This window comes from Podarcis cretensis (genome assembly GCF_951804945.1).
Source record: "Podarcis cretensis genome assembly, chromosome: 17".
Taxonomy (NCBI): domain Eukaryota; kingdom Metazoa; phylum Chordata; class Lepidosauria; order Squamata; family Lacertidae; genus Podarcis; species Podarcis cretensis.
The window spans coordinates 25,617,850-25,631,297 of NC_137187.1; the positions used below are offsets into that span (position 1 = coordinate 25,617,850).

General features: G+C 42.1%; 1 protein-coding gene across 14 annotated transcripts in view; it reads left to right on the forward strand.

The window, feature by feature from the left end:
* Positions 1 to 13,448, forward strand: part of ELAVL2 (ELAV like RNA binding protein 2) — a 161,017-nt gene that overhangs the window by 88,473 nt on the left and 59,096 nt on the right. For 10 of the 14 annotated variants that reach the window (XM_079959632.1, XM_079959635.1, XM_079959626.1 and 7 more), the window contains one exon: positions 12,683 to 12,773. The exons of the other annotated variants lie outside the window; for them this stretch is intronic. In XM_079959632.1, the coding sequence (XP_079815758.1) occupies positions 12,683 to 12,773 (91 nt within the window). Of the gene's footprint in view, positions 1 to 12,682; positions 12,774 to 13,448 lie in introns of those variants that run through there. 14 annotated transcript variants of the gene reach the window in all.

The window sequence follows — 13,448 nt, forward strand, 5'->3', positions numbered from 1 at the left end:
TTTCCGTTTTGGAGGCGCTTCGCAAAACGAATTTCCCTATGGGCTTGCTTCGCAAGATGAAATGTCTTGCGAGTTTTTCCAACTTTTTTCCCCTCCCCCCTTTTTCTAAGCCGCTTATCTGCTTATCCGTTAAGCTGATAAGCCGCTAATAGCGCTAATCCGCTAAGCCGTCAATGGGCTTGCTTCGCAAGACGAAAAACCGCTAGACGAAGAGAATCGCGGAACGGATTCTTTTCGTCTTGCGAGGCACCACTGTAGTAAGAGGCTGTAATTAGACGTGGTGCCTCTTATGATCCATGCACAAGCAATTAAAGCTGACTCATTTAAATGCTGGTCTTTAGAAGAGGTGGGTTTGCACTGGAAACCTGTAACATGGGGAGGTTGGTGGGTCAATACCTGCTTGTTTGAGACCCCTTTGCCCTAGCCTCAGGTGAGCAGATAAGTGGCTGTTACAAACCCAATAGGCTCTTTGTGTAGTCAACTTTCTGCTGTCTGCTTGATGGTTTTTCATCCTTGTGCAAAAAAAGCTCAAATAAATCTGTTGTGGAATTATATAGGGCATGTACATTATGTTTATTCAGTTCCTTCTACTTTTCGATAGCAAACCTTTTGATCTGGGGTTAAGCCGCTTCTTTGTGGCCCTCAAGCAACTTAAGTCACTAAGCTCTCTTAAATTTACAGCACTTGGAGAATTAGCTTATGATTTCTCTTACCATAAAGTTCATTTGGAAACGTGTTCCCCTGAAATCGGCAGAATTTATATTTTGGAAGATGAAAGGGTCTGTAATACTGGTGCAAGCTCTCTTTCAGTGCTTTTCATGGTCTCTGCGTTTTTCAGGGTCCAGAGAATTTAGACATGACTTGGCACACCCCTTTTCTTGTTTGCATATTTAAGTCAACACGGAATTGAAGTAGTTGTACTGTTTCGGCCTTTGGGTCGGAATGGATCCACAACACTGGAGATTAACTACTCAGTCTTGCCTATCTCTGGTGGGCCATGTTCTGTATTTAGCAGGTGTTTCCTTGAGATTTGTGATGCTGGGGGTGGGCAGGGTATTCAAGAAAGCAGCCCTGTATGGGGCTTACAGTGCATGAATCATTTAGCTCATTATTTTCATTGCTGACATGTTTTATAGTGCATCATCCCCTAAATCAAAGGCAACTTAATTGGTGGCCCCTGGATCCTGTTAGATTACCATTCCCATCATTATCATCCAGAATGGCCAATGTACATGGATGTTGGGTGAGTTCAGAAACATCAAGTTAGCCGCCCATGCCTTACCTTACTTGCAGAAAGTAAAATTAGAGCTTTTAAGATTATTTTAAAAGGTTAAACCATCAGGTACCCAGGTTTGCTTGCTTTACTGTGTTTCTACAACCCAAAATGCAAGGCATTCTAAGTAGCTTCTGTTTCCTGCAGTGAGAATTCTCTTGCTCTTCTGTATGTTGCACAATGGGTAAACCTGGGTGTTTTATCACTCAGTGCACACCTGGCAAGGGTCAGCTGCCAATCCAGGTGTCTTTTGCATAATTTCAGGTGGACTTTTAAGTCCAGCTTTGGTACCAAAATAGCCCTGGTTGTTCTGATGAATGGCCTTTGCTAAGAAAAGGACAGGGCAGTGAGATCCCTGCTTATCTTTTTGTGGATACAGTGGGACCTTGGTTCTCAAACTTAATCCGTTCTGGAAGTTTATTCCAAAACCAAAGCGTTCCAAAACCAAGGCGTGCTTTCCCATAGAAAGGAATGCAAAATGGATTAATCCTTTCCAGACTTTTAAAAACAACCCTTCAAACAGCAATTTAACAATTTTACTATCTTAACGAGATCATTGATCCAAATAAGGAAAGGAATAAACAATGTACTGCAGCCACACAGTCATTCCATCAGTAGCTGAACTGGGTTCTACACAGTCACCAAGACAAAACAAAAAAAGCCACAAAAATGCAAAATAAATAGCAAAAGCAGACAGACCTCAGCGTAACACTCAAAACGGAAGTGTGGCACTCAAAAAGGAGCACGTTTGGCTTCCGAAAAAAGTTTGCAAACCAGAACACTTACTCCCGGGTTTGCATTGTTGGGTTCCAAGTTGTTTGAGTACCCAAGGGTATTTGAGAAAAAAGGGACCGCTGTATTTTAGATGCTATCAGCCACAGTCCTCTTCCGGACAGCCTCTCTGGGTTGGAAATTGGGGACATGTTTCACAGTGGTTTCTTTACTACATCTGATTCCAGAAGGTGGCACTAGACAGCTGCTCCCTGGTATTTATGCTATGAAGTTCTAAGTGAGCTCATCTGGATATTTGGAATAAATTCGAACCTCAGCCTGTGCAGAAATGGCGAAACTGACTGCTTAAAACCAAGAGGACAACATGATGATATTTTCATAGAAAGATGGAGGCCCATTGGTGGGCAACCTATCAAATTATCACTCATATGAAATCACGTGCAGGATTTGAGAATGGAGGAACAGAAAATGTAGAGAATGGATTTTGGGGGCTTAGAAAATAAATGTAGATGTGTTTTAATGCAGCTATTGAGGGGGATTTTTTGGGGGGGAAGGAAGTCAAGAAGAAAAGGTATAACAAAAAAATCCACATACAGATATATATATATATGATTGGATTTATGTAATAATTTGGAAGGTTTAATAAAATCCATTACACAAAAGAAAGAAAATTGAGCCTCAGCTGTCAGTCACATATTGTAGGATCATCTTCTTGTTTTGTAAGGCCATTGTTGGAGGTGGTTCTTCAGGTGCCAGTACCAACTGAGGTAGAGTGAGAGGAGCCTTCCTTGTGGTAGAGTGCTGCCTACGAAATGCTTTCAAAGAGGGTCACCTGTATTATCATTTTGGAACAAGGTGAAGGCATTTTGTTTTAAATTTTAGTTGTTTTTAAGAAGGGTAAGCCCATCCCCTTAGCAAAGTTCTCGGGGTAGCATTACAAACAAAAACTGAGACCACAACAGTAGCTGAAATACATATTGTTAGCTAAACTTTTCAGCGGAGATAAGTGTGAACCTTCTGTTTTTATTTAAAAAAAAATCTAAATTGGAAATGGATCTGGTTTTCAGCAGCTTTAGATTTCTTACTGAAAATTCATATTCTGTAATGTGTTATTCTGGTGTTTTGAAAGGCACACTGATTTTTTATTGGAAGGTTGGGATATATACCAGTATGGTGTAGGACTGGGAGATATCTGGTTTTCTACGTTGTGATATGCCACCAACTAAACATCGCAGTACATGGATAAATCACAATGTCTGAAATAAGGGTGGCGCTATCTATATAGAGGCATTGGCTAGCTTCACGTCCCACTCTCCAACATCTTGACTTTTGCATAACACATACATACACACATATACATGATTTGCGATATATTGGCAGGTCAACAATCATGAAACCAATATCACAATATGGACTTCAGACAGGTTTTGGATGATATATCGATACGGTAGAACCTCGTGTTACGTACCATCCTCCTTGCGAACGCTGCGGGTTACGAGACCCGCCAACCCAGAAGTAGATGCCCCTTGTTGCGAACTTTGCCTCAGGATGCGAGCGCAAGTTGCGCACTGGAAAGTGCCATTAGCGAAAGCACACCTCATGTTAAGAACGGTTTCAGCTTAAGTTCGTAACTGGAGGTACCACTGTATATCGCCCAGCCCTAGTGTGGCATAGTGGTTAGCATTGAATTAAGGACCTAGGAGATCAGAGTTCATTTCCACACTCTGCCATGAAGCTCATTGTGTAACCTTGGGCCAGTCACCATCTCACAGACTAACCACAACCTCACAGGGTTGGTTTGAGGATAAAATCGAAAGGGAGCAAACCACGCATGCCACCTTAGGCTGCTTGGAGGAAAGACGGGATGTAAATGGAAAGAATATAAGCCTATGATATTAATAAAATCTGTATTGCAAGTGTTTGCAAACAGCAGCTGTTTGCATCCACGCTTCACATTTTTAGGTGTAAATGAAACACCTTTGGTGAAAAAGTGTGTTGCATGAGACAACACACTTCTCGGTTGTGTGCCCCTTAACAAGCAAACCTTGATCTTCTGCTTTTCCTTTCCTCTTGGTCTTGAGGCATCATTTCCTGAGGTTATGATCACATGTGTTTGACTACTTATATAAATACTTTACCTTCCGGAATAGTGAGATGCTAGAGGGGAAGGAATTTGAGAGCTGGTGCACGATGTATTGCCATCTCAAATGGTCTGAAACTGGTATCGCGATCTGGAAGCCATACCTGTTTCAGACAATTAAGCAATATTATCGCCCAGCTCTACTGTTTATTTTTATATTCATTTTTCTTTATCTTTTTCCTTTCCCTTTTCTTCTTTCTCTCTTTTTGCCTCTGGATTCAACTTTTAGTTTGGACAAAGAAAGAAGAAGATATTAGACAATAATCTTTGTATTTTTCTTCATGAACCCTAATAAAAAATAATTAAAAAGAAAAGAAAATTAAGACATTTCCCCCCCATTTCAGCCATACAAAAGGACCTCTTGTTTAAACAATTGTAAGAACCCTACATGGGCTATTTACGAAATATAGCCGGGCTTTGTAGAAATGCAGATAAAAGTATTCCCATGGAGCAGCCAAATGTTTTAATGCAAAATTTTCAGGCACAGAACTTTATGCAGTGGTCTGAAGGCATTCTGAAAGTCTCACTGAGGATGCGTTATTGTTAATGTGGCTCCTTGTAAGTACTTTTTTTATTTTTTTAAAAAGGTTGCACACTGTAGTTTGTACCGAGAACATATAACACCGGTCCTGAAAGACCTCCATTGGTTCCCAGTACGTGTCTGAGCACAATTCAAAGTGTTGGTGCTGACCTTTAAAGCCCTAAATGGCCTTGGTCCAGTATATCTGAAGGAGCATCTCCACCCCCATCGTTCTGCCTGGACACTGAGGTCCAGCTCCAAGGGCATTCTGGTGGTTCCCTCACTGTGAGAAGCCAAGTTACAAGGAACCAGGCAGAGGGCCTTCTTGGTAGCAGTGCCTGCCCTGTGGAACACCCTCCCATCAGATGTCAAGGAAATAAACAACTATCTGACTTTTAGAAGACATTTGAAGGCAGCCCTGTTTAGGGAAGTTTTTAATGTTTGCTCTTTTATCATGTTTTTAATGTTCTGTTGGGAGCCACCCAGAGTGACTGGGGAAACCCACCCAGATAGGTGGGGTATAAATGAATTATTATTACTATTACTATTACTATTACTATTACTATATTATTGACAGACTCCAGTCTGAAGAGTTAAGATTGATGGACAAGACTTTTCATAACTAAAATCTGCAGAAGCAAGTAAACGAGAACCTATAATGCATGAAGCTTCATTGAGCTGTATAAATTGCTGGTGGTTCTTAGGCTGAGAAGATGTGCATCAAAGAATGTCCCTGCTGCAGCATTGGACTAAGAAAGCCTGCAGCTCAGGATTCATTTATGAATGCCTTGCTGTCTGATCCCTTTAACAATACCTTTTTAAGTCTCCTTCTATCAAAAATAGGGCCTGAGACTTAAAAGCTCACAGTGGTAACATGTTCTTTGCAGAGCAGGATGTGGCTTGTGGATGTTGTTGTCTGCATTAGAATGGTAGGCACAAAATACTGTATGTGTCAATGTGCTCTTCATTGCCAATTTTTAGAAGAAGTATTTTGCGTATCTGTCTTGTTTCTGAAGGATTCTTCCCACTCTTTATTCTGCATCCTTTGGTACGCTTTTAAGTTAGCCTGTGTGTGTGTGTGTGTGTGTGTGTGTGTGTGTGAAGGATTATTTGTGGACCACGTTTATTAGTTTTCCCCTCTACTTTGTGTTCCTTTGAAGTTGTCTGATATTCCTCAGGTAACTTATTTAAAACATGTTGCAAATATTTGACACAAATCCTATCCTCCTTTGTGCCAATATACTTTTATAGCAATAGTAAAGTAACTATATGTGTTGGGGTATATTGGTGTAAACTGTGTGAATGAACATGTTAAATAGGTGGTGTAATTTTGTGACTCACCTAGGACCTACTCATTAGCACCAACGTGTGCTGTCATTTTTTACTTAACCTCTGTCTTCTTCAGAGGAGGAAAGACAGTAGGCTAGTTCAATAAAGCAGTGTTCGAAATTAGCCAGGCGCCAGGCGTATTTTTCAACCACTTTCAACCAAGGGAAGATGCCTGAGGTCCAGGATGGCGCCTGACCTCTCCACTATCTGGGGATCGTTGGATCTGGACTAGTCACATGCACACACCACAGCCTGTGAAATCCTATCAGTTACATTTTATATGCACGATCGGAATGAATTTCTGGAGCCAAATTGCTTTTTCTGTGCAGCTGGAGCAGGAGCAGTCACCATTAAGAAAAAGAGGTCGAAAGAGGCTAAGATATACATGGCCTGTCCCTGGATCAAGTGCCTTTTCTTCTTTAAGTTCTCAGAGCTCTTAACCTAGCTCAGGGTTGTCATCTGAATTAGCCAGATGTTCAACTGAGAATCAGTCGCAGTCAATATGCCATTTGAAATATGAGACATTGGAGCCCTCTTGCCCCCAAAATGGAAACTAGGCTTTCCATTTTGGCGAATGTAACTGAAATATACTCGGAGTTGCGTAGTGATTTCATGCTTTTTATTGCAGCTCGTAGGGACGCGGGTGGTGCTGTGGTCTAAACCACTGAGCCTAGGGCTTGCTGGTCAAAAGGTTAGCGGTTCGAATCCCCGTGACGGGGTGAGCTCCCATTGCTCAATGCCAGCTCCTGCCAACCTAGCAGTTCGAAAGAACGTCAAAATGCAAGTTGCAAAATGCAAAATGTTTTTATTGAGCGCATGCACTTGTTTTTATATTGAGCGCATTGTACATTTGAATATCTACTTGCCATTATTCTGACTATGTTTCTGCTTTCAGAGCTAGTTATTACTTACATTATTACAAAAAACAGTAATAATTGAATGCAGTGACAATAATTTGTGATAATAAAGAGTGGACACATAGTCCTACAGATACAACCGGCCCTTTGAGGGTGACCAAACTGCTGATGCGGCCCCCAATGAATTTGAGTTTGACACCCCTGATCTACGGGATATCTAACAATCTGGGATAGCAGCGGGAAACAGTGCTGGAATAAGGGAATTTCCCGCAAAAAAAGGGAAGGTTGACAGCTATGTGTGGACCTCACCTCTGTCCACCATCCCCAGCAACAAGAGCCCACATGTCTTCCTAGCCCTTAGGACATGGGTAGGCAAACTAAGGCCTGGGGGCCGGATCCAGCCCAATCGCCTTCTAAATATGGCCCGCGGATGGTCTGGGAATCAGCGTGTTTTTACACAAGTAGAATGTGTGCTTTTATTTAAAATGCATCTCTGGGTTATTTGTGGGGCATAGGAATTTGTTCATTTCTCCCCCCTTCAAAATAAAGTCGGGCCCCCCACAAGGTCTGAGGGGAAGTTGACCGGCCCCCTGCTGAAAACGTTTGCTGACCCCTGCCTTAGGGGAATTCCCTGCCTGGTAGAATCAAGGAAGAGGGGATTTCCCCACCAAAATGCTGGCATCAAAAGGGCCAATAATCACACACACACACACACACACACACACACACTGGATGGGCAGTGTTTTGCTGGCTGGCTGGGCATTGGCTGTGGGCCATGTTAAACTTGGTGCCATCCTTTTGAGTTGCAAGTAAAAAGTGAAATAGCCTGGATAGCTCAGCTGGTTTGGGCGTGGTCCTGATAGTGCCAATGTTGCAAGTTCGATCCCCGTATAGGACAACTCATGATTCTATGATACTACAAAGCTTTGTGTTTGATGAAACAGCAGACTAGAATAAAATAAAATAATTAGCTTATACTCTTAGCTTGAATTTACATTATTGTTCCGTTTCTGCCCATGGATATGCAGGTACATAAAATGGGGGCGTGGGGGTGTTAAAAGGTATGCTAGATGCAAGCAATCTAAAAATAGGCTGACTGTCCTTGTGAGAACTTTTATTTTGACTTTCGTTTTTATGTTGGGGTTGCGTGCAGCTGATACTTAAAATTTTGTGTGGAGGTAGCTAAAGTCTAAGGATAATTGGGCATGTTGAATTGGTGCAGACAATCTCCATTACCTGCGTAAAAACGAAACAAAACTGAAATTTCATTATGCACCATACTAGTCACGGGCCTGGGATGCGGGTGGCGCTGTGGGTTAAACCACAGAGCCTAGGACTTGCCGATCAGAAGGTTGGCGGTTCGAATCCCCGCGACGGGGTGAGCTCCCATTGCTTGGTCCCTGCTCGTGCCAACCTAGCAGTTCAAAAGCACGTCAAAAGTGCAAGTAGATAAACAGGTACCGCTCCGGCGGGAAAGTAAATGGCGTTTCCGTGCGCTGCTCTGGTTTGCCAGAAGCGGCTTAGTCATGCTGGCCACATGACCCGGAAGCTGTACGCCGGCTCCCTCGGCCAATAAAGCGAGATGAGCGCTGCAACCCCAGAGTCGGTCACGACTGGACCTAATGGTCAGGGGTCCCTTTACCTTTACCTTTACTAGTCACGGGCCTATCAAAATGTTTTCTTCCCCTCTGCCTGTAATGAGTCCATGCTTATCCCTATTTACCCAGTGCCCCTTCATGGGCTTCCACTGGCAGAAATAGGGATAAACATAGGCTCATTCCTTGGCTTAAATAATACTGAAAGAATGTGGGATTTGCCAGTCCTCTTGTGAGTGTTGTGTATTTCTACCGTGGGCCTAATGTTGCATTTATTGTCGCTTGCCATAACCTGCCGATTTCATATCGCTAAAAGGCGATTCACTTTGTTTTTTAAATGTCAAAGTAGGACATTTTTCTGTGTGTAAACAATGGTGGTGCTGATTCAAGAACACACCATTACTTGTTCCTAGGGTTGGAACACATCCTAAAAGTTTCCAATGTTCTTGTTAAATCGATTTATTTCGGTTGCTGACCAGAGTGGTGCTTAGAATGTCTGCTGTCCTCCTGCCAATGACTTGCTTGTCTCTGCCATGTCCGCTGTGCTTCCATACAAACCTCAAATCTCTGTACATTAATTGCTTGGTTTGCATTCCGATTGAGAGGGTGTTTTTGTGATGTTAGAAGAGGGATTTTTCCAAAGGCTGCAGTTTATTCTTGAGACAATTTCCCTTTAATCTTAAATGGCCCGTGTTGCTTCTGTGCACATTAAAAGTATGTACAATAGTTCTCTTGAAGTTTTTCATTTCCACTTCCCCTTATTCCTGGGAAATTTCCTTGGCAATTTGTAGAGGAGTGGTTTCTTTTGAAGGAACTCTGTGTTGTCTTAATAGTGAGAAAGATTTGCATGTCGAGGTCCCCAAGCCACTCCAATAAAACACAATTCACACAGAATTTTTGTTTAAGGTTTTTGGCATAATTTTGGCCACAACTTTATTAAAATACAAAAAAATGTGAGTGGTTGCTTAGGCATTGGTTGCGACTATCTGACCCCGCTCGGGGACAGACTGACATTTGGGGAGAGAATGGAGCTGGGCCTCACCTCTCCCCAAATGCTCCCAGGGGCTCTTGTGTGGCCCTAGCCCCTTGATAGGGGTTCGGACAAAAGCATGGTGGGCCCCTGGATTCCTTTAATGGAATACCCTTGCAGCAGCAGCATTGGAGGGGCAGGCAAAGCCAACCAATTCATAAAAGCAATGCCTAACCGCAACCTTACAAGTTGTGACGATTTGCTATGCAGTAGGCAAAAACCAAATGGCACCAGCCAATCAGCCAAATGGACAAAATTGCTACCGGGCCCTTCCCCAAAAGGAGATGACCCCATGACAGGCATAGCAAGGTCAAGGCGAACAACCCTAAATATAGGGAGGGTGGGTGGGTGATCTGATGCGCGCAGCGAAAAGAGGAAGCTCAACGCTGCGCGCAGGAAATTTAAGAATTCTGACTGTCAGTCACAAAATGGCAACATCAACTTCACCCCAGTGACAAGAGGAGCCCAATCACAGCAGTGGCCAACTACCTTCACCCGCCCATCAACAGTGGGATGTCTTGATAGACCCCACCGCAACACGTGCTCTCCATGAAGGAGAACATGCTCACACGTTGCATATTATTACAGGGCACAGTAGCGAGAGCGCAGAGATAGAGGTAGTCAGTTTCAGGACATCCTATTTCTTAGCCAAATATTTTGTATTGGTACCCTTGCCATTGCAAATATTGCGGGAAACATTTGATAGGTCTCCTTCTGCCCTCCGGAAAGGCTATTTGAGGTGTGGGCTTCAGGGGAAAGGAAAGACTGGTTGTGTACAACAATTTCACCAGGCACATTTTGCACCTGGTTATTGGCCAATTGCCACCAAGTGAAGGTAGATGCCCAGGTGCCAGGACGGCACCTTGACATCTCCACCTTCTGGAGATCTTTGGATCTTGATGACTGTTTTCACACACTAGCAACGCATCCTGTAGAATTCCATCTGTTATATCTTACCTGCACAATCAGAACGAATTTCAGGAACCCAAACCGTTGTATTGGAAAATTCAACTTTTGAGCCATCCGGTCCCAAAATGTCCACTAGACATTCTGGTTTGGCAACCGTAACCCTGGTTTAATGAGCCGTTTGGCGCCTGGCTTTATATAGCTGAGTTTCCAACACTGGTTGTGTAGCCTGCCTTCCCCTGTTGAAGGTCTGGATAATAGTCCTAAGCAACCATCATCTTCTGGCTTAGCCCAGAAAGAGCACAGGCTTTTTGTCTTTGCTTACCATTGTATTAAAAGCTCACAGTACCATTGAAGCTGCTGATATCTTTTATTCCTTTGGAAGAATGTAGGAGATTTTTTTTTTTTTTATGATATAGTGAAGTGTGATGTGTCTTCTAGCGAATGTGTACAATGACATGACACTAAATGTATCCTGTACCACTGCTTTTATCAGGTTTGTCAAGGTATTACATGAACAGCTAATAAATGTCATTCCTGTTCAGTATGTGTTCCATCTCGTGTTGAATTTTCCCCAGCTTATCTCATTCATATTCAACTTGTAACTTGATAATTCTGTCCTTGGAGGATTCACTGTTTTATAGCAGAGTGTGTGCTTTTTGCAGTGGATAGAGAAAATTCTACAGCTTAGGTGCCTTACCACTTAATTGAGGCTATATACGTAGTGGTGCAGATTTGCAAGCAATCCAGTGAGCTAGTTGACTATTAATATACTTAATTTTGCAACGGCTGCATTTTAATCTTAACGATTTTGAACGTTTGACCAAATAATGTCTGCAATATGAAAGTTTAAACCTGCCGCGTACATGGTTGTCTGTAGCACTTGCATCGTGTATGTGATAAAGTGGGATTCCCCCCTTTTTTTGTAAATTGGAAGATAATATTTTATTTCAAGCTCTTGTTGTGCTACAAATAACCTAACGAAAGCTGTGATGTTCAGTAACTCCTTTCCCGTTAGCTAGGAATTTTTGTGGAACTCTCTTTGCAAGACCGAGCTTAAGCTCTCTTCAGTTTGGCCTGTGTGTGATTGAAAGCCAAAAATAATTTTCCCGAAGAATGAATTTGCTCCAAAAGGCAGTCTCCCCCCCCCCATGCTGTGTTTACATACATGTATCTATGTTTTAACAGGACAGATTGGCATACAATCGTATTTAGGCAAATGAATCCAGCTTGGAAGAGTTAGCAAAGATCGCTTTGTGTCTTCATGGTTCTGACTTTAAAAATTTTACTTCCGTCCTGCCTTGACTATCCTGCCGGCGCTGACCCAAGTTCAGAAAGCTGTAATTAGCAATATTTGTCACTGCCTAGTTTTGCAAAATTTTGAATCCTGGCAGGTTTACAATTTGCATGGGGCCTAACTTAATTTCTCTGTGTGCCTGGGAACAACGCATTATTGAAGACCATTTCTTTATAGTGGCTCTGTTGTTCCATCTCTGTAATGCTTTTCAGCTCTCACTAATGCTTCCCAATAAATAACACACTGAATGAGGGTGCTATTACAACATCAAATTGAACAAAGCAACTTATATCCTACTAAGGATATTATTTATGAACAGGGTGGATTCTAACAGAGCTAGACGGCAACTGATATGTAATTTAGAAGGCTTTTATTAAGGGGAATATGTATAAAATAGCCCATGGGCACACAATTCAGCTACATTTTCTCATTCTACCTGTCTCCACTAGGCATTTAATTCCCTCTCCCTGCCTGCCCCTATGTGCTCATCATAGACACTTGTCTACAACACATGCATTTATTATACATTTAAGCAGTGCTTTTTTCTGGGGGATACGCAGGGGTATGCATGCCCCTAAACATTTTATGAATCTTTGTACTTTTGTCCAATTTACTGTATTTATTTTTCCCAATTTGAACTATAAAATGGTGGTTTTCTTGAGTTAAAATGAGAACACCCCTAAAAAAATTTTTTTGGGGGGGCGTGGGAAGCACTGGGTTTAAGGCTTGGGTGCAAATAAAGCTAGCTTGTGCCACCTTTTTTTTTTAAAAAAAAAAACCAAGCTTCTAAAAAAAGTGTCTTAATTCATGCAAAGCAACGGCAGCGGCACATTAAACGAATTTGAAAAAGATTAGATTGGAATTGCCTGAAAATTCTATTAAGTCACACTGCATGGACGTGCTGGGAATAATAAAGACAATTAACGGTAAATTTGTACAAACTGATTTGTTGCATTATCTTTTGCTAATCTAACATACGGTACTTTTTGTGTCCATATTGCAGCCGGCAACTCCAAACTAACATGGCAGTCAGACTGTGTGATGTGGCTTCTCTGCTTAGAAGTGGTTCGTGGGCAGCAGAGCCTTGGACTGGGGTCTGTGGGATTTTTTTTATTAAATTCTGTAGGATAATTTTCGACATGTTAAAAAGTAGTGCTGAGGCCATACCAAACCCTTCAAATTATATTCGGAATACCTCTGCATACCACACCTTCTCTTTTAAGTTTTGGTGCAGGAATCAGTCTGTATCCCTGGTTTTGGGGGACGGGGGCTCTCAGGGCATCCTCTGAACTTGTAAAATATACAAGTGACTTCCTCGAATAACGTCCCCCCGACTTTCCTCATAGTATACTGGAGTTGAACACCAAAGTCAACATTTGATTTCAAAAGAGCAAAGCTTGCATTAAAGCTTTTATTTGGTATGGTCTGAATGCTGAATAACAGTAACTTTGGAGGGGGGGAATTATTAATGTTGTGTATTTTTTTGGTTACTGATGAAATTAATAGAATTCCATTCAAATTACTTTGGCCGGTAAAAAAAAGAAAAAGAGAGGAAAAAATATATTTATCTCAGGAGCTGTTGAAAAGCCTGATCTGTATCAGGTGACAGCTAAGTTTTTATTCTGACACCTTCAGTGGGATAGGAACTATGTGTTAAAATACAGATTTATTAGCAGTGTTATTTTTCTAGAAAAAGTGATGGCTCTCACCATGAATTTCTCCCTTGTTCTCTTAGAATGCCAATGGCACTCAGCTGAGAGGTGCTGCGG